Source organism: Lissotriton vulgaris, chromosome 6 (assembly GCF_964263255.1).
Source record: "Lissotriton vulgaris chromosome 6, aLisVul1.2, whole genome shotgun sequence".
NCBI classification, from domain to species: Eukaryota; Metazoa; Chordata; class Amphibia; order Caudata; family Salamandridae; genus Lissotriton; species Lissotriton vulgaris.
The window spans coordinates 1,727,541,851-1,727,567,245 of NC_141694.1; the positions used below are offsets into that span (position 1 = coordinate 1,727,541,851).

General features: G+C 45.2%; 1 protein-coding gene across 3 annotated transcripts in view; it reads left to right on the forward strand.

The window, feature by feature from the left end:
• The window catches only part of DISP1 (dispatched RND transporter family member 1), a 729,704-nt gene extending 704,831 nt beyond the window's left edge, over nt 1-24,873 (forward strand). For all 3 annotated transcript variants that reach the window (XM_086927950.1, XM_086927949.1, XM_086927948.1), the window contains one exon: nt 21,226-24,873. In XM_086927950.1, coding sequence (XP_086784076.1) covers nt 21,226-24,852 — 3,627 coding nt within the window. In that variant the 3' untranslated portion in view covers nt 24,853-24,873. The remainder of the gene's footprint in view (nt 1-21,225) is intronic.
• The last annotated feature ends 522 nt before the right edge of the window (nt 24,874-25,395 follow it).

Here is a 25,395-nt window from a genome sequence, read left to right on the forward strand (position 1 = left end):
CCATCATAGTCTCTCTCTCTCTATCAGTCACTCTCTCTCTCTAAGTCAGTGTCTCTTTCTGTCAGTCATTCAGCCTCTTTTTCTCTCTCGCTCAGTCTCTCTATCTCTCTGTTACTCAATCTCTGTCAGTATTTCTCTGTCTCTCTGTCAGTCTTACTCTCTCTCTAACTGTCAGTCTCTCTATCTGTCAGTCTCTCTATCTGTCAGCCTCTCTGTCAGTCTTAGTATCTCTCTCTCTCTCTGTCAGTCAGTCTCTCTCTCTCTCTTTCTCTCAGTCTCTTTCTTTCTCTGCCAGTCAGTCTCTCTCAGTCTCTCTCTCTGTCAGTCTCTCTCTCTCTCTCTGTCAGTCTCTCTCTCTGTCAGTCTCTCTCTCTCTCTCTCTCTCTGTCAGTCTCTCTCTCTTTCTCTCAGTCTCTTTCTTTCTCTGCCAGTCAGTCTCTCCTAGTCAGTCTCTCTGTCAGTCAGTCTCTCTCTGTCAGCCTCTCTCTGTCAGTCAGTCAGTCTTTCTCTCTCAATCAGTCAGTTTCTCTCTGTGAGTCTCTCGCTCTCTGTCAGTCTCTCACTCTGTCAGTGAGTCTCTCTCAGTCAATCTCTCTCTGTCAGTCAGTCTCTCTGTCTTAGTCTCCCTCTCTGTGTGTCAGGCTCTCTCTCTTTCAGTCCGTCTCTCTCTCTTTCAGTCCGTCTCTCTCTCTCCGTCAGTCAGTCTCTCTCCCGGTCAGTCAGTCTCTCTCCCGGTCGGTCAGTCTCTCTCCCGGTCGGTCAGTCTCTCTCCCGGTCGGTCAGTCTCTCTCCCGGTCGGTCAGTCTCTCCCGGTCGGTCAGTCTCTCTCCCGGTCGGTCAGTCTCTCTCCCGGTCGGTCAGTCTCTCTCCCGGTCGGTCAGTCTCTCTCCTGGTCGGTCAGTCTCTCTCCTGGTCGGTCAGTCTCTCTCCTGGTCGGTCAGTCTCTCTCCTGGTCGGTCAGTCTCTCTCCTGGTCGGTCAGTCTCTCTCCTGGTCGGGCAGTCTCTCTCCTGGTCGGGCAGTCTCTCTCCTGGTCGGGCAGTCTCTCTCCTGGTCGGGCAGTCTCGGTCAGTCTCTCTCTCCTGGTCGGTCAGTTTCTCTCTCCGTCAGTCAGTTTCTCTCTCCGTCAGTCAGTTTCTCTCTCCGTCAGTCAGTTTCTCTCTCCGTCAGTCAGTCTCTCTCTCCGTCAGTCAGTCTCTCTCTCTCCGTCAGTCAGTCTCTCTCTCTGTCAGTCAGTCTCTCTCTCTGTCAGTCAGTCTCTCTCTGTCAGTCAGTCTCTCTCTCCGTCAGTCAGTCAGTCTCTCTCTCCCAGTCAGTCAGTCTCTCTCCCAGTCAGTCAGTCTCTCTCCCAGTCAGTCAGTCTCTCTCCCAGTCAGTCAGTCTCTCTCCCAGTCAGTCAGTCTCTCTCCCAGTCAGTCAGTCTCTCTCTCTGTCAGTCTCTCTCTCTCTCTCTCTCTCTCTGTCAGTCTCTCTCTCTCTGTCAGTCTCTCTCTCTCTGTCAGTCTCTCTCTCTCTGTCAGTCTCTCTCTCTCTGTCAGTTAGTGTCTCTCTCTGTCTGTGTCAGTCAGTCAGTTTCTCACTGTCAGTCTCTCTCTGTCTCTCTCTCTCTCGCTCAGTCAGTCTCTCTTAGTCTCTCTACCAGAGTCAGCCAGTCTCTCTCTGTCAGCCAGTCTCTCTCTGTCAGCCAGTCTCTCTCTGTCAGCCAGTCTCTCTCTGTCAGCCAGTCTCTCTCTGTCAGCCAGTCTCTCTCTGTCAGCCAGTCTCTCTCTGTCAGCCAGTCTCTCTCTGTCAGCCAGTCTCTCTCTGTCAGCCAGTCTCTCTCTGTCAGCCAGTCTCTCTCTGTCAGCCAGTCTCTCTCTGTCAGCCAGTCTCTCTCTGTCAGCCAGTCTCTCTCTGTCAGCCAGTCTCTCTCTGTCAGCCAGTCTCTCTCTGTCACCAATGTCTCTCTCTGTCACCAATGTCTCTCTCTGTCACCAATGTCTCTCTCTGTCACCAATGTCTCTCTCTGTCACCAATGTCTCTCTCTGTCACCAATGTCTCTCTCTGTCACCAAGTCTCTCTCTGTCAGCCAGTCTCTCTCTGTCAGCCAGTCTCTCTCTGTCAGTCAGTCTCTCTCTGTCAGTCAGTCAGTCTCTCTCTGTCAGTCAGTCTTTCTCTGTCAGTCAGTCTTTCTCTGTCAGTCAGTCTTTCTCTGTCAGTCAGTCTTTCTCTGTCAGTCAGGCTCTCTCTGTCAGTCAGGCTCTCTCTGTCAGTCAGGCTCTCTCTGTCAGTCAGGCTCTCTCTGTCAGCCAGGCTCTCTCTGTCAGTCTGGCTCTCTCTGTCAGCCAGGCTCTCTCTGTCAGTCTGGCTCTCTCTGTCAGTCTGGCTCTCTCTGTCAGTCTGGCTCTCTCTGTCAGTCTGGCTCTCTCTGTCAGTCTGGCTCTCTCTGGCAGTCTCTCTCTCTCTCTCTCTGGCAGTCTCTCTCTCTCTCTCTGGCAGTCTCTCTCTCTCTCTGTCTGGCAGTCTCTCTCTCTCTCTCTCTCTGTCTGGCAGTCTCTCTCTCTCTCTCTCTGTCTGGCAGTCTCTCTCTCTCTCTCTGTCTGGCAGTCTCTCTCTCTGTCAGTTAGTCTCTGTTAGTCAGTCTCTGTCTCTCTCTGTCAGTCTCAGTCAGTCAGTATCTCAGTCTCTGTCAGTCTGTCAGTCAGCATCTCAGTCTCTGTCACACTCTCTCTCTACTCTCTCCACTCTGTCTTCTCTCTCTCTCTATTCTCTCTACTCTCTCTCTCTTTCTCCACTCTCTCTCTCTCCACTCTCTCTCTCGCCACACTCTCTCTCTCTCCACACTCTGTCTCTCTCCACACTCTGTCTCCACTCTCACTCTCTCTCCACTGTCTCTCTCTTTCTCCAATTTCTCTCTGGATGTCATGGGTACATTACTTGCACGGTCTGTGGGCCGCTAAGGAAGACCTGCCGGGCCGCTGGCGGCTCGCGAGCCGTACTTTGAGTACCACGGCGCTATATGGTCATGAACTCCTCAGTGAGTTGCAATATCCTTATAATGTATGGCAGGGGCTACTTTATCTTATAAAGTACAGCCACCAGTTTAACTATGGACTAATGTATGCACCCCTACAATTTGCTTCTAAGGACACTACAGATAGTTCCACTAGTGATATTCTAGACAATGCAAACAATTAAAAACGCATAGAGAAAATAGTGCTGATGTCTGATAGTCCACGCAGGCATGGGTAATTGCTGATTTGGGTAGTACATTTAAAATACTTGTAATTGAATTACCTTTTCAATTTACCTGCTTGGATTGAAATATATTACACAACCAGTGCTTTATTTGAGCCCGTGGTGTCCGGTGCTCAACATTGGATCCTAATTTGTTTCGTCGCTCTGTACCGCCACTTACTTGTTAACACCACACTTAGAACAGTCTGCCACATGGTGGTGCTGCTCATCTAATTTAGAAAATGAGAAGAACAAAAGTTGTTTATCAATACAATATCATTAAAAATAACTAATATCTGCCGCCATAGTCATTCCTTTAGCTTTGGGGACCTTGAATAATCTGAACTGTAGCACTTGCTGGCGAGAGAGATGGCTATTAGTTGTTTTGGCAGCGATGACAGGAGCCATGGTTGCTGCAAGCTGCAGTGGGCTCCTGGTCAGTGTCCTGGCACTTAATATTTTACAAATTACGCACTGCGCACAAAAACTCCTCCTGGGTTCAGAGGACACCATGCCCACATTTAACTATTTAAAAAAATGCCATCCCTGTCCCCTAACATCAGACCATTAACAAAACAAGATGCCTGTGCAAGGCACAACTGTGCTTATCATTGTGAAAAACAAGGCTGGTGTTGTAGGAGATTGGGGGAGGGGGAGGGGCGCTCACCTGCCACAATCACTCATTTGCAATCACCCCTCCACATCCTACACCACTCATTTAACATTCCAGCTATATTTTGTCCCTCCATTGCCCCTAAGTAGAGTCCTGGTTATGTTTCTGCAGTTGCACACATCCTCTTCCTATGGTTGCCACCTAACTGGTTTTATATGGGCATGACCTGTATTTTAATGTTCCAACCAGTACAATAATTAGAAAAATCAGATTGGTATTTTTTCCCCTTATTAGTTCATAGTTTAAACAGGCAATGTAAGAAGAATACACTGTGTGCTCTACAGCTGCCCCGGTGACCCCTGACTGACAGACAGAAAGAAATGAGGCCATATTCAAATAAATAACAATCATTTTTTTATAAAGTTCTATTTCAGAACCATATTGGGGCCTCTTTGGAATGTTAAATGGTGAACAGGTGGCTATATATGTCTGGTGCAAATAAAGGTAGCACCTTATCTCTGCCCTAATAAGGTCTGTGCAGCCTCTTCCCCTCTCAGACAAGCAGTGGAAGATGCTTTCTGTGAGGGGGAGTGGAAGGGGGGGATCTGCTCTTATAAGGGGCCTGGCAGGCTCGGAGTGAAAGGGAAACATAAGTTGTTATTTTGTTTCTCTTCACTTCTGAGTCAGCCCGTGTCAGTGCAGAGCAGCTCAATGCAGGCTGCAAACTTCATCTGCATTACAGGAGACACTATGTCTGACACACCCTGGATGAACAAACTGAGGGGGCCCCCATTCATATATAGAAGAGTGGGGGCCCCTGGCACTGTGTCTGTTCTCTTCCAGGGGATCCTCATCAGTAGTCATAAGCACTGAATATTCCCGCCCATGTGCGGGACCCCGGAAACAATATAAAAATATATATGTAAAAAACACATATCTCGCTCCACATATATGTATGTACATATATTATTTTTCTCACACCAACGCAGCTCCATAACTGAGGGTAAAACAATGTAAACATATATACATGCACTGCAATTATTTAGGAAGCAAAAGGAAAGAAAACACATTAGGTCAAATAACCTTTGAACTTTGTGTTTTAATGAGTAAACCACTCATAAATCCTGAAAATTGCTTGTAAATAGACATTGTTAGCCCTCAGGCTGCATTGTAAAAACAATAGCATAGAAAATGAAACCATTTTCAACAAAAACTGGCACCATGCCTTTAAAGGCAGCCATGACCCCAGGCTTCCCATCATGCCTCAGGGGTGACAGTTAGGTCAGTTGTTCTTTCCGGCTCCTTCAGTCAGGACCCTGGTGAAACAGCTCCTTTCTTTTTGACTTTCTGTCAAAAAATATTCCAAGTAATCCACAAATTTTGCTTTCACTCGACGTCTTTTAGACATAGGGTGTTACTGAAACCTTTTTTAGGCTTAAAAAAGGTGATTTTTCTGTCAAAGATGCCTTCTCTCTTTGACAAATGTCCTTCGTGTGGAAGGAAGATGGCCAAGACTGACACTCATTCAGTGTGTATCCTGTGCCTACCAGAATCTCATTCCTCTAAAACCTGTGAACACTGCCAGGTTTTAACTTCCAGGACTCTTAAAGAACGTGAGAGAATTCGAGTTTATGGGCTTTCTGAGAGAGGAAGATCTCCCAAGAAGCATAAAAGTCGGAAGGCGCGGTCGACGTCGAGAGAAGCCCCGACTGGTTCACATTCGACGTCGGGATCGGCGTTGGAGAAGCAGTCGACGGCGACGAAGAAGATGTCTTCAGCGTCTACATCTAAGGTACCTCCGCTACAGACAGCGTCGAGGGATAGGTCACCGTCGAAGCAGAAGAGCTCGACGGCGAGCCACCTGACGTCGAAGCAGCATCGTCATGCTATGACGTCGAGGCATTCTCCGTCGACGCAGTGCCATCGGCGTTCGGCGTCAAGACATCCTCCGTCGACGACTAGCCATGGTCGTTCGGCGTCGAGGGAGCCTCTGTCGACACATCATCGGTCGACGTCGAAGCAGCCAACGTCGACGCCTGGTCAAGAGCGTTCGACGTCGAAGCGGCATTCAGACTCGAGGCACGCCCAGTCGCCGACAAAACAACGGCGATCGGCGTCAAAACAGCCTCCGTCGACGTCGAGCAGACAACCTTCGACGGCGAGATGCTCCACGTCAAAGGACAGTCATCGCCACCCGAGGTCGACGTTGGAGAAATCGCGGTCGACGTAGAGGGAGCGTTTATCTGCTCGGCGTCGATACGACCACCGTTGATGGATCAGCAAAAATCCAGGGAACGGAGCGCTTCGCAGCCAGAGAACATCTCTCCTGCAGGATCAAAGGAGAGGTCACCTTTGAAACAGGTGATTCAGGACAAGGAAAGTGACTCATTGGGCCAGGCTCCCGTCCTAGGACCGCAGTTGGGTTCTCCAGGTTCAGCATCGGCTGCGGAGGTGGAACAATCTCCAGTGCAGGATCCTCCTGCCAAGAGAAGGAGGATTGCAGAAGAGAGATCTCGGTCGGGGTCTTCCTCTAGATCTCTAGTGAGTCTTTCCTCATCTTCCTCATCATCTCGGAGTGGCAGATACTCGGATGGACAAAGCTGCGCATCGGATAGGGAAAGGTCCAAATCCCCTGCAAGATCGCAACAGGATCAAACGGATCAACCTCCACGGTCACGTTCACCAGTGAAGGATCCCATCCACAAATCTCCTACAATTCATCTTTCCCCAAGGTGGAATAAACCTCTTCACCACTGGGCAAAGGACAAGGAGACGGCAGATCGGCTAAGACGGTATCGAGACCAACCTCTCCCCCGCAAGGAACGGTCTCGTTCTAGGCACTCAAGTAAGAGAAAATCTCGTCACAGAGAGCGATCTCGGTCTAGAACGCGTTCAAGTAGAAAATCTAGGTCCAGGAGGACCCGTAGCTCTTCAAGTTCTTCGAGAACCCGATCTCACAGAGCGTACTCTCGACCCTAACAAGCAGTCCACGCTCGAGGATATCTCCAACGGAAGATATTTTCTCGTTCCAAGATATCTTAGGCAGGGGAGCCCTGAAGCTGGGAGTGCCTATGACAGCTCTGCAGATCAAGACGACTGTCATATTTGAAACCCTGCAACACAGAACGGCACCCAAACCTTTGTTGCCGTTGGTCCCGGGTATAATGGAACCAGTAAATGAAGTCTTCCTCACTTCGGCAACGGTGAAGTCCGTTCCAGCGAGGATTCTCAAGAAGTATCGTCCTCCGGAGGAGGATCCTCTGTTCCTCAAAGCTGATCCCCCGCCAGATTCAGTAATCATTGCGACGGCTAGAAAATCCAATGTGGTAGCTTCCTCATCCACGGTACCTCCGGATATTGATAGCAAGGTGCAAGACTCATGGGGGAGAAGAGTTTGTAACACCTCAGCTTCTTTCCTCAAAGTCTCCAATGCGGAAGCGCTGCTCGGCAGGTATGATAGAGCTCTGTGGGACTCACTTCAGAGGTTTTCTGCAAAACTTCCTCAGGAAGATAGAAAGGACTTTGAGGAGGTTCTGATGGAGGGCGGTCAAGTCTCCAATCAGATTATAGGAGCGGCGGCAGATGGGGCAACGCTGGCTGTGCATGGCTATGTGCATGGAATCACAGCGAGGAGATCCTCATGGTTACTCCTCACAGCATTGAAACCAGAGGCTCAAGCCAGAATCCTAAACCTTCCTTTTTCAGGCATGTCTCTTTTTGGAGCGAGTGCTGATGAGGAGATGCAACGGATGAAGACCGAGTTAGACACCCTCAAAGCCGTGGGGCTTGAGAAGAAAAAGGAATTCCGGAGGAAGTTCCGTTCGAACAACAAGGGTTCTTCGAAGCAGAGGGTTCAAACCCCTCAATGGCAGAAAGGCCAGAGCCAGCAGGGCCAACAAAAGTCACAATACAAAGGCAAGGGCAATTCCAAAGGAAATGGAAATCAGCGCCAAGGCAACAACTTCAATAAATCTCAGCAGAAGCAATGAGTCTTCACTTCCCCCAGCGCCGTTACCCACTCCAGTGGGGGGAAGCATTGCGCATCACAGGACAGAGTGGCAGGCCATTACAAAAGATCAATGGGTGTTGTCTACGCTGCAGAATGGGTACTGTCTTCGTTTCCATCGTCTACCTCCACCCGTTCCCCCAATGTCAACATCAAGCCACCAGCTACAAAGGTTAAAGAAAGAAGTAGCGACACTCCTCGAAAAAGAAGCCATCGAGAGAGTTCCGGTGGCCCAAAGGGGGAAAGGGGTGTGCTCGAGGTATTTTCTGGTCAGAAAAAAGGGCCAAAAGGAGGAATACAGGCCCATTCTGGACTTGAGAACACTCAATCTGCATGTACGAAAAGAAAAGTTTCGCATGTTGGCGCTTCACCAAATATATCCACATCTCAGGAAGGGGGATTGGATGTGTTCGATGGACCTTCAAGATGCGTACTTCCATATACCAATACGGCCTGATCACAGGAGATTCCTTCGATTCCGGGTGGGGACCTCCCACTACCAGTTCAAAGTCCTTCCATTTGGGTTGAAGTCGGCCCCCAGGGTGTTCACGAAGTGCGTCGCAGTGGTGGCGGCAGCTCTACGCCGCAGGGGAGTCTTCGTATACCCATACTTAGACGATTGGCTGTTAAAAGGTCCAACTCCGGGAAATGTACGGAATCAATTCCAGACATGCATAGAACTTTGTCAGCGTCTAGGCCTGCATGTCAACTACAGCAAGTCTGTCTCTCAGCCCACTCAGAAGATCCACTTCCTAGGAGCTCTGCTAGACTCCGAAGTAGGAAAAGTGTTTCCTTCGGAGGAGAGACAGTTTTCGATAGCGCTCAAGTGCCAGCAAATTCTTCACCACAGGTCTCAGAAAGTGCGGAAGATAGCCTCACTCTTAGGGTCGATGGCTTCCTGCATCTTCCTAGTACCGAACGCCAGACTTCAGATGCGTCCTCTTCGGCAGGATCTGGAGGACAAATGGGACCAACACTCAGATCAATGGGACGATCAGATCACTTTGTCGGAGGTAGCTCAATCTTCCCTCCAGTGGTGGACAAAGAGACAGAACATGCAGGTGGGAGTTCTCCTCCATCAACCTCCTCCTACACAAACGATCATCACAGACGCATCGTTGCAAGGATGGGGGGCGCACATGGGTCCTCTACAAGTACAGGGTCTGTGGTCTTCCAAAGAAAGCACTTATCACATCAACTTGCTGGAATTGAGAGCGGTCCACCTGGCTCTCAAAGCGTTCCTTCCCTCGCTTCAGGAGGAAATGGTTCTAGTACAGACGGACAACACCACCACGATGTACTATTTGAACAGCAGGGAGGAACACGCTCAAGGACGCTGTCTCTGGAAGCTCAGCGCATCTGGCATTGGCTTCTGGCTCGCAAGTTGTCTGTTCAGGCAGTCCACCTCCCAGGAGAGCAGAACGTGAGGGCGGACGCACTAAGTCGGCACTTCGAAGACAAAGAAGACTGGGTTCTCAACGACAAAGTGCTAGAAGACATTTTCCAGTCATGGGGTCGTCCTTCCATAGATCTCTTCACGGACGACGTAAACAGCAAATGCCCAAGCTTCGCCTCCAGGTTCTATCGACCAGGAACAAGAGGGAATGCTCTTTTAATCGACTGGTCAGGGCAGTTTGTGTACGCCTTTCCACACCTTCCGCTGATCCCGAAGGTGGTGAGCAAGCTGAACCACTCGTGCACAACAATGATCCTGATTGCCCCCGACTGGCCAAGGCAATGGTGGTACACGGACCTACTTCACCTGTCAGTGTCTCCTCACAAGAGGCTTCCATGCAGGCAGGACCTGTTATCGAAGATGAACGGGAGGATTCACCATCCCAACCTTCCGTCACTGAACTTGGCAGCATGGCTCCTGAGGTCATTCAGTACGGCCATCGAGGACTGCCACAGGACTGCATGTCCATTCTGAGAGAAGCACGACATCCTTCCACAAGACATTCTTATGCATGCAAGTGGAAGAGGTTCTATATGTGGTGCATGCAGAATGGTCATAATCCGGTAAAGAGTCAGGAAGAAGCAGTTCTTCCATACTTGTTGTACCTGACTAAGGCAGGTTTGAAGTTTAACTCCATTAAGGTGCATTTAGCCGCTATAACAGCTTATAGGCGATCACCTTCACAGACTTCTTTTTTTCAGCTTCCAGCAGTAAAAGATTTCCTGCAAGGTCTGAAAAAGGTGTACCCTCCTGTACGGCCTCCTTCTCCGCCCTGGGAGCTGAACCTAGTACTATCAAAATTGATGGGCCCACCTTTTGATCCCATTCATAAAGCTACTTTACAGCATATTTCCTGGAAAGCGGCACCCGTAGGGTGAGCGAAATTCCGGCCCTCTGTACTAAAGAACTGTACACAGTGTTTCATTTAAACAGAGTGGTGCTCAGAACGCACCCTTCTTTCCTGCCGAAAGTGGTATCAGATTTTCATGTCAATCAGTCTATCTCTTTACCCACTTTCTTTCCTAATCCCTCTACTCCAGCTGAGAGGGTGTTACACTCTTTGGACCTGAAAAGGGTTTTAAAGTTCTATCTGGACAGGTCCAAGTCTATTCGACATTCTGATCAATTGTTTGTTAACTACGGATCGATCAGAACTGGTCATGCAGCGTCGAAACGTTCCATTTCCAGGTGGATCGTTTCGTGTATTAAGCTTGCTTACCAATTGGCGCAGAAGCCTCTGGGGGGTACTCCTAAGGCGCATTCCACTAGAGGTAGAGCAGCCACGGCAGCTTACCTGCATGATGTGCCCATGTCTGAGATTTGTAAAGCGGCGACCTGGAGGTCTGTCCATACATTTACCAGACATTACGGTCTAGATTCTGACACGAGAGCAGATACCCTGGTGGGCCAGGCCTCCCTGAGGAATCTGTTTAACAGCTGAGGATTTGGCTGTTATGATTTGGTTGGGTCATGTACTTCTCATTTACCTGCAGGTGGTTGATGGGCTTGCTATTCTATTCAGTGCTTATGACTATTGATGAGGATCCCCTGGAAGAGAAGGATAAGTTACTTACCTGTAATCCTAGTTCTCTTCCAGGGGTATCCTCATCAAAGTCATAAGCAACCCACCCGCCTCCCCAGGTAAATGAGATCTGGTACTATTTCAATCTTGTCGTTGAGCCCTGTCTTCAGGGTTATGCAAAGAACAACTGACCTAACTGTCACCCCTGAGGCATGATGGGAAGCCTGGGGTCATGGCTGCCTTAAAGACACGGTGCCAGTTTTTGTTGAAAATGGTTTCATTTTCTATGCTATTGTTTTTACAATGCAGCCTGAGGGCTAACAATGTCTATTTACAAGCAATTTTCAGAATTTATGAGTGGTTTACTCATTAAAACACAAAGTTCAAAGGTTATTTGACCTAATGTGTTTTCTTTCCTTTTGCTTCCTAAATAATTGCAGTGCATGTATATGTGTTTACATTGTTTTACCCTCAGTTATGGAGCTGCATTGGTGTGAGAAAAATAATATATGTACATACATATATGTGGAGCGAGATATGTGTTTTTTACATATATATTTTTATATTGTTTCCGGGGTCCCGCACATGATCGAGAATATTCAGTGCTTATGACTTTGATGAGGATACCCCTGGAAGAGAACCAGGATTACAGGTAAGTAACTTATCCTTACACCACTGGGTGGTATGCAACAGCTCCCTGTGTCTTTTGCTTCAACTGAGTCTCAGAGCGGACTCCTCTCCAAGTCCAGTGTAGGTTCTGCACCCCAACTTACACCTGAGGTTCTTTCACCTGCTGTGATGATGTTATCCTTTCAACTTTCTGCCCCTCCACGAAGTTGGTATACACCTGGATGGTGATACCACTTTCTTGCCTGGTGTGCAAACGAGAACATAGATTCCTTGAAGGCATACCTCTCAAATGTTTTGCAGTTTTAGTTTTTTTTTTTTAACCCAGCAAGGTTCTACAGTGGGCACAGTAAAAAGTTATAATTCAGGCCTTTCAGTATTACTTTGCCTTTTTGATCAACCATCCTTGTTTAGGTCCGATATTGTTTTAAGATTTTTGATGGAGCTTACATATATGTTTCCCCCAAAAACCTCTGCGCATGCCTTAGTGAGACCTAAATTTGGTCTCGACATTCATGAGACCGCGTTTGAATACTTACACAGTTGCCAATTGAGGCTGTTGACTCTTAAAACTGGATTTTGGTGGCAATCACTTCAGCGCAGTGAGTCAGCGAGCTGCAAGCGCTGTGTGTTTATCTACTCTTCACCCATTTCTGCCAGGGCAAACTGATTCTGAGGACTAATGCGGCTTTGCCACCAAAGGTGGTGACCACACTGAGTATGGGGCAGGCATTTACTCTTCCAAAACCGTTTTCCCTCTCTCCTATCTCACCGAAGAAGAGGAGAGGTTACATCCGCTTGATCTGCTTAGGGTGGTCAGTGATTACATAGACCATTCAAAAGAGACCAGATTGGACATCCAGCTCTTTGTACAATATGCTTCAGCAACATGGGCAAGGCGGTCTATAAGAGGACCATTTCACTGTGGACTGTCCTCTGCATTAACATTTATTATGCTTTTGTTAAGTCAATCCTTTTCTTGATTTTGATTTGTATATAATAAGTTTATGTGCAAAATGAATTGGATCTCCCAAACGCTGTGCACACCAGCATTTGGATTTTCATTTTGGTTTGAGTTCTAGGCCTGGCCTTTGGCCAATCCCTGTGACCAATCGCAGGGGTTGGGCAGTCTGCACCTTGTTTGCTGTAAGACATGACTGTAGGGTGGGCCCCGCTTCCAACCCCTGTACAGAATGTGTTGATAGTAAAGTCAATTGTAAATAAACAACTTAGAAATGAATTGAAAAATCACAGTTAACAGTAGTAAGTAATGAGTCAAACCAATTCTTTTCAAAATTTAACGCTCGATCCATAGATATTGCAATGAAGTTAATTACGCGCTTGGAAAATTCAGATACCTGCTTTGCTGTTGCTATGTATATAATGAAATGTATTGATGCTAGGAAATCTATTATTGTTTGAGTTGGAAATCAGTACATAGTTAAATATATGAACTATGCATTAATCCTGTTGGAATATCTTTCCTTTTAATAGTCATAATATTTATATTTCTATATAGTTGACTGTTTTTAATATTTCTATCAAAACGCATCTAGGCCTTATACCCCCGAATTATATCTAGCACTTTTGCACTTTATAGACTCATTTATTGCACACGTAACCTAAGCAATTTGTGGGGAGGGATTCGGCTTGTATATAAGTATCATACGTAAGTGAAATGTATTGGCTACCCTGTGTACAATTGTTTTATAATTTTTTGTCAGCCATAATATGTTGTTGTGATTAATAATTATGTAACTTGCTGTTTTGTGTTTGTGCTTACATGGATTGTTATGGCAACCCGAATAAAAGCTTTTAAATGAATGAATGAATGAATGAATGAATGAGTCAAGAGTGTAAGGGAATAGCATGAAGGGATGAAAGTTTGAAAAGCAAGAGCCATCTTGTGACTTGATAATTGCCAAATGATATCCTAGTCAAGAAGAGCAAGAGGGAAAAAAAGACAATGCAGTATTGTACCATGCCTTTGAGATTAAAGTGTAATGTAATAAGTTTATGTTGAAACAGAAAATCAATAAGAACACTGGGTTATGATTCTGACTCAAACGTGCAGAAACACTGAAATTCTCTAGTTGTATTTAGCAATGCACGCTAAAACTCATGCCACCTGCCTTGCTGAATACATCGCTTTCACAACAGGCCAGGAACAAAAGACTGACCACTAAAGCAAAATATGGTGTGTGTTGTAATTTCTGGCGTGTACTAGTGGCCATAACTGGCGAAATTTTCTGGTGCTGCACGTTGAGCAAAAACAGCAACTCTGTTTTTAGCGGAGGGTTTTCCAGTGAATTAGTAACTGTGTTTAGTTTTCTTTGCGCTCTTTACGATCTTGTATAGGAGTTTTTACTTATGCATTCCCAGTTTTTTATCTGCGGCAGTATTTATTTTCACTCTTTAGGTTCATTTTCTAGATCCTTCACTGATATCTGCCTCTTATTGAAGGTGGGATCTCAGTAAAAGGAATTCCCTTAAATTCTCCTAAAAAGAGTCGTCTTGGATTTCTTTATTGACATCCTCTTCAGGTTCACTGTTAACACTTCATTCCTGTCTCGACAACTGATGTTATACTATTGCTTGCTTCTGCGTTAGATCTCACATTCGATAAGAATTCTGATTTTTTTTTTGCATACATGAAAACATAAGCAAGCAACTTTATAAATCTCTCTCAGCCCTTCTGAACTTTGATATTCGTGATCCCATCTAGTACCTCGTATTCTTTTATCCTTCCTCCAATTTAAGTTTGCTAATTTATGCAATAACTTCAGTGATAATTACGCATATTGGTCTGATGTTCTGCTTATTCGGTTAACATTAACATAACATATCTTTGTGTTTCCTTAAATTCTCTCTCCCAGCTTTCCACTAATACTCTCAAATCTTTTACTATAACGAATATCTCGATTCAGGCAACTACCGATCACCTTTTTAGTGTGCTTTATGTAGTCAAATGCACAGTGACAACTGGAGTTGCTTTCATGGCAGGGAATCACCACCATTACTGGGACGTGCAGAACCACAAAATACGTTATGAGTTTAAATAATCCTCCATAACTGCCTTCAGCCCACATAGATTAACTGTGTGATGATCCCTGAGAAGGTGGCCTGAACATACGAGCTGTGACTTCCATCGTAATGTGAAGGTTTTTTCTTCATTCTTAGGGTAGCCTCGTTGTTGAGGAGCTTCATGTCCTTCATATTTTGAACCTGCGCTGGAACATTCATTGTTGATTCTTTACTACCCTCATACCCTGTTTATCAAAGTTGACCAAGTGACTCTCCCTTACTTTGGTGCCTGTTGGTACCAAATACATTAAGAATGGGATTGAGTCCAAGTGGATAATTTCCTCACCCTTCCTGCTTTAATGTTTAATCCTTAGTATCACATTCACCCAAAACTGCTTATTTTGTGGTGCACTGGGTAACTAGTGAAGAAACTTTATTAGCTGCTACTATTTCTAGGTCTTTGGCCGTGCAAAGAAGCCTGGCTTAGTTTTACCTTATAGAAATGAAGGAGATTTCGGTCTTTCAAAACTATACAAGGTATTTGGGGGGAAAGCTTGAAGTGTGAGGAAAGAGATTCACATGCAACTCGAGCTTTTGTTTTCTGCCCATGCGATGATCAGCAGGCACATTCCATGATCTACTATCCAAAGTCAGATCTGGATCTCCCATGGACCACTACCCCCCACATGTCCTAAAAGCTGCTTTCACCGCCTTTCCGGACCCTGTTCTCGCCCTCCTGAACAACTCCTTATCCCAGGGCAATGTCCCTAGAACCTTCAAAGAGGCAATAGTGGTCCCCCTCTTAAATTTGGCCCAGATCTCTGTACTGGGGTGAATGTAAGACATTGTTCTGCATTCTGTCCATCAACTGTGTTTTTTACAATTTTCACCTCGAGTGTGCTGGGTATACTCAGACGTGAGTCCCAGGCTCTCCACATCACTGGAGTCAAGGTATCCAGGCTGAAGAAGGCTGATAGCCAGAAACCGGTCCTTGGATGCTTGATTCCGGTCTGGGAAAGACATGGCTTGGTAGTTCGGGCTGGACTGTTCCCTTGAGGCTCAGGGTCAAGGCTAATTTGCATATAGCCATTGTCTGACCTAGGGTGGTGTGGAGTGCAAAAAAACGATGGATTTAGGCCCAGATCTCTATCTTGGGGTGAATGTAAGACATTGTTCTGCACTCTGTCCATCAACTGTGTTTTTTGCAATTTTCACCCCGAGTGGGCTGGGTATGCTCAGACGTGAGTCCCAGGCTCTCCACATCACTGGAGTCAAGCTATCCAGGCTGAAGAAGGCTGATAGCCAGAAACCGGTCCTTGGATGCTTGATTCCGGTCTAGTAAAGACATGGCTTGATAGTTCAGGCTGGACTGTTCCCATGAGGCATAGGGTCACGGCTGATTTGCATATAGCCATTGTCTGACCTAGGGTGGTGTGGAGTGCAAAAAAAACGATGAATTTAGGCCCAGATCTCTGTACTGGGGTGAATGTAAGACATTGTTCTGCATTCTGTCCATCAACTGTGTTTTTTGCAACCCCCTCTTAAAGAAACCTGGGGCTGACCCCCAGACGATGTCAAACTACCACCCCATCTCCTTGCTCCAGTTCCTAGCTAATGTGCTGGAAGCCTATGTGGCGAAATGCCTGTCCAAGTTTATGGAAAAAACAAATGTTCTCGACCCACACCAAGCTGGATGCCGTCCAGCTCACTCCACGGGCACTGTGATAATATCGGTACTGCACTCCCTACGGGAAAAGGCTGATAGAGGCACTCCCCAGGCCCTGGTACTGTTAGACCTTTCGGCCGCCTTCGACACGGTCGACCATGGTATATTGGAGGATCATGGTATATTGGAGGACCATGTCAAAGAGGCAGGCCTCCAGGGCCCAGCCCTTAGCTGGATCAACTCCTTCCTGAAAAACGACTCCCAGGCAGTATTGGCCAGATCATGGCCCCCAAATTAATAACTATGTGCAGGGTCTCACAGGGATCTTCGCTCTCCCCGCACCTGTTTAACCTTTATCTGTTCCCTCTGATCAGGCTTCTGAAGGAAAGGAAAGTGGTCGCCTTCAATTATGCTGATGACCTTCAATTATTGTTTACAATAGACAACCCTCCCCCCCCCCCCCCCCCCCCCCCCTCCAGTCAATATCTGGCTTCTATGCAATTCATTCGGCACTGGATGGACCACAACCACCTAAAACTAAATCCAGGCAAGACTGAACTAGTCCTGACAGGTGGCGGCCGCAACCAGTGGGGCCCACACTATTGGCCAAACGAACTAGGACCCCCTATTCCTGCCTCCTCAGTAAAAAGCCTTGGGGTAACTACAAACAATAGCCTTTCCCTAAAAACTCATGTAGGCTCTGTGATCTCCACCTGTTTTTTTCAGCTGTATAAAATCAGAAACATAAGCAGACTACTTACCCAAGCAGCATTGATTCAGGTCTTGATAGCTATGGTACTATCCTGTCTAGACTACGCCAACGCAATCTATTTTGGTATACCACTCTGCCTTACAAAACGGTTACAGATGGTACAGAACAAAGCGGATTGATCAACAAGCAACCCAGGTGCCCCCCCCCCCCCCCCTCCTCCTAAGGAAGCTGCACTGGCTTCCTATTCCCCAACACTGCACATAAGAAATGGCTGCCTGATGTTCAAGTCCCTGAATGGCTGGAGCCCTAAATTCATAGACCGCCTCATATCACGTTACACTCCCTCCCATAATCTCCACTCGGCTCATCTCCATCTCTTGACTGTCCCGACCTTCAAACTGAAGCTCCAAGTGGGTTGTAAGTTTGCAACTCTGGCCCCCAAAATGTAAAATTCCATCCCCCTGGAAATCAGGTCAAGCACTGATCTACTGAGATTCAGAAAATCCCTCAAACCATGGCTGTACATACAGACCTACAAATAAACTGTTCCGGTTCGGCACTACCTAGTATGAGCGCCATGAAACCAATCTGTGTACGAGCGCTTTATAAAACCCTTTTAACATGAACATTGTGCTGATGTCACGCAGAATGAAAGGGAAAGCAGTTCGCCATAGATCCAACCCTTAAAATAGCAACAGTCTTTCTGTACCCAGGGGTACAACTGTCCCAATCAACCCCTATTTCCCTCGTGGGCATGCAGTGTGTTGGAGAGCTCACGGGGCCCTCCATCTTTCTAGCTTGGGAAAGAAAGGGGGGGGGTAAGAGTGAGGTTTTTAGCCCCAATAGATGGCAGACATAGCTTTAAAAAAAAAAAAATAGAAAAATTGTTGGCGGCCAACCCATCCTGAAGTTGGGGCTTAATATTCTGCCTTCCCTCCCCGCCCCAAGGTCCAAGAGTTGAAGTATTGCAGCCATTCCATGGCAAAGTAGAGGAAATGTGGATTCATATGGGTATAATTTTGGGCAGTCTATCCCCTCTGCCAGCCTATAAGTCAAACTACTCTCGAAGAAATCCCAATTTCCACTTACTTTCTATGATAGATGGCTGCATTATTTGAGCTGTGGTATGGCCAACAGCAATGGAATCCTACCAACTCTGGGATTAAATGAAACGTATATACTGTGGGGAATACAGGGTGGTGTTGCTTCCATAGATCCCAGCATATCTTATTATCCAGTTTCTGGAACACTATTAGCAATCTACATGACCATATGCTGAATTTCAAGTGTTGTCTACTTTTCAGAAATGTATAGAATGTCTTGTTCACCCATGATTATCACTTCTGTTATCACAAACTTCATGAAGGTATGATTATCACTTCTGTTATCACAAACTTCATGGAGGTAGAGATGACAAAAAAAATATGAAAGGTCAACTACCAGATAGAAAGTTGAAAAAAATTGGCGTAAAAATTATTTTACTTCTAGGTTTGTATCTTCGAGCTTAGAAAAGGTGATCTTAGCATACAGTTTGTTGATGTCAACGTTCAGGAAAAAAATACACTCTTTCCACAGTACCTCACAAAGTTGTTTAAAAAAAATCCCCCATTTTTCAACATTTTAAAAATGTTATTGCTCCCCAAGGGAACTAAAACACACCTGGTACTTTTAGTATCCCAGCATGTGCAACAAAAGGAGGCAAATTCCGCCCGGATATCTTTTGTGGGGGTATAAAGTTATGAAGGCTTAAGCTCAAACTAACCCAAACTTAAAAAAAAAAAGGCTCCAGATTGAAAGAAAAACCTCAGCACCTGAGAGTTTTTATGTAAACATTTCTTTATTAGGTTTTTGTGTTATGTGTAACAACCGTAACAGTAAGGCATCGAATCTCCACAAATATCTGCATTCATTTTAACAATCACAGTTTGTAAGTATAAGTTCAAAAACCCCTATGAGTCTACCCACTTACACAATCCCATTACAAATGCAAAGCGAGACAAATTGTTGGAGTTTTGGTCGTCGACCAAGATCGGTGTCCTATGCATGACTAAGGTGTTAAGTAGATTATAGTATTCAGAAAGTGTTTATACACTCACTCACACTCTCGCAATCACACACACTCACACTCTCACAGGCTAGGAAAGTTCCTTATTTGTACCACAAATTGGAAGATTGGTAAATTACTACACATTGAGATGTACCACTCTGCTGGTAGTAAATCTGTCATAAGAGGAAATGTATTATCAATAATTCACTACACAGAAATATAAAGTTCAAATGGGGAGATAGTTAACATAGAAATGAGACCAGCTCTGTGATGGTTCTAATAAATGCCAAAGTCCTAATTCGCTCTTGCTGCTTTGACCCGCTATGCTACATGTGACCACAAATCAAGTTAGTTGTACACCTTTCGTGGTAGGTAGCCTTGTTATACATGAAATTATGTTGAGTTTGTTGAAATGTGTTTCACCAACTATATTGTTAGTGGCTGCTGTCTTTTCCGCTAGATCTAGAATAATGTCATACCGCAGATCAAAGTGCATTATTGCAACTATCTGGTAATCTAGACCAATAGTATTTCTACTTTAATAGGGCACGTCTAAGGTGGGTCCCTATGCTTCTTAAATCTTCATGTCTTATGCATAAATCAATGTTATGATCTTTGCCCAATCCTTTGTCTGGTAGATATGTTTTTCACAAACAATATTGGGCACTGAGATCGGAAAATCAATATGTGCTTAACATTCAGGGTCGGACTGGCTGTAGCGGGCATCAGGCCTTTCCCAGGGAGGCTGAAAGATTAGGGGCGATTTTTCAGCAGAGGAGGACGTTTTTGTTAATGGGGGATGGTTTTTGCAGTGGTGCCCCTATATCTGCCTCCATTAACAAAAGTAGAAGGGGGGGCTGGTCCGTCAAAATTGCCAGGGCTGCTCTAGGTTCCCATTCCGGCCCAGTTAACATCCCAGGATTCAAGCAAACTCTGCTGGGAGGTCGAGCCTCTTCCATTTCAGAGCCAAAGCTTTGGAATGAGATGTCTCTGCAACTGAAGAAGTAACCCCTTCTTTAAAGGTTTATAAAATGACTGAAGATCTGATGGTTTGGCATGATGTGTAAACAAATAGTGATGAACAGTACCTGCAACAATGTTCTTGTATCCGAGTTACTGTCCTCAGTCTTGAAAAGCCTCAGGATGGAACAAAACATGTGTTGGCTGAAAAAAGGCGGGACTGCTTGTCTTCTAACTAATATTTTCACCGCATGAATAAATATATAGTAACCTATTCCCTAGGTTTAACTGTATGCTTTTTCTGTCATGACTTCCAGTAAATTCAAGAATTGTATTTTAAGTATGTTTGTGACAATTAATTTGTCTTTGTTTATTTGGTTGTTTTATCTCATTCCTGTAAACTTTGAACCCACTGGGAAAGAGTGCCTTACCCAGAACAGATGCACACATAAACCATACTTAAATTTCAGTCTTGCAATAGCCCACGGCAATAAAGTGGTTGAGCAGGGGTTGAGGGCCCTTTATATATGCACTCTCTGGTTTCCCATACAGTCATTGTCATTTGAAGGGTTTAATACATTTTATTTTTGGGTATGTTTTACTATTCAGGGCTACTCAGTGCCAGGATACCTTCGAGTTTTTTCCAGCACGTCACAGATACCAATTACATAAATAAAAAGCACCATGGGCCTTATTTTAGATATATCTCCCTTTTCCTGTTTGCGCCATGACGCACCATTAAGTAGGTGCACTGGGTGCAAAAGGAAAAGCACGCCCTATCATGTAGAATGCGCTGCAAACTTCTGCTACCGCCAGGGCAGCGCATTCAAGAGAAATACGGACAAACTATTTGAAAGCTGCTACATGTTTCTCTGTGCAGGCGGCAACCTACCTACACTTTAACAGGGATTTGAGATCCCCTTGCAGGTGGGTGCTGTGAGGGGCTGCACCCGCCTGCAAGGGGATCTGCGGCCCTTATGTAATACAAACGTGCCCCGTGGACGCACAAAGCAGGAGCATATGCCTGTTGCGACCCTGAGGCATGTTCTGTAATACAGCCCCAGATATTGTCCTGGTTTAAAGTGAGGGGCTGCACCCGCCTGCAAGGGGATCTGTGGCCCTTCTGTAATACAAATGTGCCCCATGGACGCACAAAGTGGGCGCATATGCCTGTTGCGCCCCTGGGGCATGTTCTGCAATGCAGCCCCAGATATTGTCCTGGTTTGTCGTTTCTTGTATTTTAAAATGTTTTTTAAATTATGTACAGTTTTTACTTAAAATTTGATGTGTCACTAAGTTTTCTCAGTCAATTTGTAAATTAGCACATACTTGGAACGTTTAACTGAAATCAAATATTATATTTTTCCCTTATCACAGATAAGATCCCATCCTCAGTTTGGTGATCTGTGCCAGCGAGCTACTCCTGATTCGTGCTGCCCGAGCTGGACACTCGGAAACTATATTGCCATTCTAAATAACAGATCATCCTGTGAGAACATTGTAGAACGTGATGTTTCCCATACTGTGAAGCTACTTCGTACATGTGCCAAATACTACTACAATGGAACCTTGGGGTCAGACTGCTGGGATATGGCGGCCAAGCGAAAAGACCAGCTGAAGTGTACAAACGTGCCTCGTAAATGTACTAAGTACAACGCTGTTTACCAGGTTCTTCACTATTTGGTGGACAAAGACTTCCTAAGCCCAAAGACAGCCGACTATGTTGTACCAGCTTTAAAGTATAGCATGCTTTTCTCACCAACAGAAAAGGGGGAGAGCATGATGAACATTTACTTGGACAATTTCGAGAACTGGAATTGTTCGGATGGAATTACCACCATCACAGGAATTGAATTTGGGATCAAACATAGTTTATTTCAGGATTATCTTTTAATGGATACTGTGTATCCTGCTATCGCCATTGCAATTGTTCTTATTGTCATGTGTGTATATACTAGGTCTATGTTTATCACGCTAATGACCATGTTTGCAATAATTAGCTCTCTAATTGTGTCTTACTTTCTGTATCGTGTAGTATTTAACTTTGAGTTTTTTCCTTTCATGAACCTTACTGCACTAATTATTCTTGTTGGAATAGGAGCAGATGATGCGTTTGTCCTGTGCGATGTGTGGAACTACACAAAATTTGACAAACCCCATGCTGAAACATCTGAAACGGTTAACATCACCCTGCAACATGCTGCTCTTTCTATGTTTGTTACCAGTTTTACAACCGCAGCTGCCTTTTATGCCAACTATGTGAGCAATATCACTGCAATACGGTGTTTTGGTATTTATGCTGGCACAGCCATATTGGTGAATTATGTGTTAATGGTAACATGGCTACCTGCAGTAGTCGTGCTCCATGAACGGTATCTTCTCAATGTATTTGACTGCTTTCGAAAACCTCAGCAGCATGTATACAACCACAAAAATTGTTGGACACTTTTGTGCCAAAAGTTCCAAGACCTCCTCTTTGCAGTCTCAGAAGCATCTCGGATATTTTTTGAAAAAGTTCTCCCATGCATTGTTATCAAATTTCGCTACGTCTGGTTATTTTGGTTTCTTGCCTTAACTGTTGGTGGTGCATATATTGTGTGTATTAATCCAAAGATGAAGCTGCCTTCACTAGAGCTTTCAGAGTTTCAAGTTTTTAGGTCATCTCATCCTTTTGAACGTTATGATGCAGAATACAAAAAACTTTTCATGTTTGAACGTGTCCACCATGGAGAAGAACTTCATATGCCCATCACCATCATTTGGGGTGTGTCGCCAGAAGACAACGGAGATCCCTTGAACCCCAAAAGCAAAGGAAAGCTGAAATTGGACAGTAGCTTTAATATAGCAAGCCAAGAATCACAGGTCTGGATTTATAATTTTTGTCAAAAGTTGAGGAACCAAACCTTTTTTCACCAACCAGATGAGCAAGACTTCACCAGCTGCTTCATCGAGACTTTTAAACAGTGGATGGAAAATGACTGTGATGAGCCTTCTCATTACCCCTGCTGCAGCCAGACAAAATTTCCCTTTAAACAAGAAGTGTTTGAGCTTTGCATTAAGAGGGCAATAATGGAAATTGAAAGAAGTACCGGATACCATTTAGACAGCAAGACTCCAGGTCCTAGGTTTGATACAAACGATACCATCAGAGCTGTTGTTTTGGAGTTTCAAAGTACCTACCTTTTCACCCTGGCCTATGAGAAAATGCATCGATTTTACAAAGAAGTGGATTTGTGGATTTCAACTGAGCTAGCAACTGCTCCTGCTGGCCTCAGTCATGGTTGGTTTGTGAGCAACCTAGAATTCTACGATCTGCAGGACAGCCTTTCCGATGGTACTTTAATTGCAATGGGGCTATCAGTGGCCGTTGCTTTCAGCGTAATGTTAGTTACGACATGGAATGTCATTATAAGTTTGTATGCAATCATTTCAATCGCTGGAACCATATTTGTTACAGTAGGTTCCTTGGTACTGCTCGGTTGGGAGCTAAATGTGTTAGAATCTGTGACCATTTCTGTAGCTGTTGGCTTATCCGTGGATTTTGCTGTCCATTACGGGGTTGCCTATCGCTTAGCTCCTGACCCAGACAGAGAGGGAAAAGTGGTCTTCTCTCTGAGCCGCATGGGATCTGCGATTGCAATGGCTGCCTTGACCACTTTTGTTGCTGGAGCTATGATGATGCCCTCCACAGTATTGGCATACACCCAGCTAGGTACCTTCATGATGCTAATAATGTGCATCAGCTGGGCATTTGCAACCTTCTTTTTCCAGTGCATGTGCCGTTGTCTGGGGCCCCAGGGAACCTGCGGGCAAATTCCTCTCCCCAAAAAATTACAGTTTAAAGCCTTTTCACAGGCTCTGGCTTCGGGCACTGAAGAACAGATTCAAAGCAAATTGCAATCTGGGCACAAATATCAGCTGGATGCAAGAGTGCCAAAATCAGAAGGCGACCATGAGCATTATGAGCTCGAGCCTTTGGCAACTCATAATTGCACTGCTTTGGAGAAGACAACATATGAAGATTCACATCCATGTTCAGAGATACCCAATGGCAGACCCCAGAATGCGAGCGTTCCCGTGCAGACACAGTATAAGAAAGTAGAAGTAAATTCAGACCACAAAGCAGATTCTTGTTCAGCTATGTTGCAGACATCTGTTGATGAGCACACCATGTGCCAACTCTTACCACAAAACAGGGAGTGCAGTTGCCCAGGTGAATACGCTGAAAGGCGAATGAAGTGGAACCCCCATTCATGTCAGCTGTTGGGTGATGGTTTTTGCTATCAATGTGTGCCGACATCTAGAAGTCTTCTGCAAATTAAACATTCTAGGAGTCCTGTTTTACAAGACCTCCCTGAGCTCCTTGTGCACCCAGTTCAGCATTGTAGCTGTCCGGCAGGGATCATCAAAAGGCCCATCATGCCGAATTCTCTTCCCAGAAATTTCTTTCTCCATTCAGTGCATCAGCTTCAGGCCAATGAAAGTTTAAACAAGATGGATGGACAGTCCCTTCACTGTGCAGAGGAGAATGTTAGAACTTTAACAAATGCAACACACTCTTCGCCTTTTATATGCAGAAGCGATGGTTCATTCATAACACCTTGCTCTTTTCTAATTGGTTCAGAGCGCACTCTGCAGCTGGCAAACCAAAGGGGACTCTACAAAAATGGATCAAAGTGTGAGTTCAGTGATAGGCTGGAAAATGTGAATGACTCCATAGACACAAGTGTATCTAAAATCAAGCAAAAGGGTATGACTGACCAGAGCGCAACACAGACGGACTCCCTTGTGATTGCCAAGTACATAAACCAAAATGACCAGAAACTAACTCTGAACTTTACTGCCAGAAAGTCTGGCTTTGAGCCTTGTCATGAAAGTTCACAATGCTGTGACAGACGTGTAACAGTTAAGTGCAATTCTGCTGACTGTCAAATGCCAAACATTGAAGCCAATGTGCCTGCTGTGTTAACGCATTCAGAGCTTTCCCGTGAAAGTTTATGTTAATAAAATATATATTCAAACTCATTTTCATAGCTACGACTTTATTTATTTATTCACTGAAATAGAAGTGCTAAAGGCTCAAGTGACTGTCCTAATTCCCTTTTTTGCTACTGCCTTTGTTCCCTAGCGTTCATCAGTTTATTCCATTCATTTTTAAGTGGTTCTAGTCATGGTTTATTCCAGTTTTGTAATATGCCTGTAAAGCACTTTGGTGGAAGTGCTGTATAAATCTATTCTTTTGTATGGTGGCTGTGAAAGGCAGTTTTACACAAGGTCAGATTTCCTAAAATGGCTTCCACTGTAAACCCCTAACTTAAACCTTAGTGCAGTTAGTGTAATCTGATGTCATCTGTGTAATTGTGGCGAAAAAGCAGGTCGAACCCAGTACTTTCATTGTTTTGTAAAGTGATAGAGATTCAATGATTTTTGCTGGATTGAATAGTTTAGTTAACAGAAGACACCAAACTCAACTTGCCTCCAGTTTTTTTTTAAATATCTGGACAGTTATCTAATGAGGATACCAATTAAATTAATGCAGCTGATTAC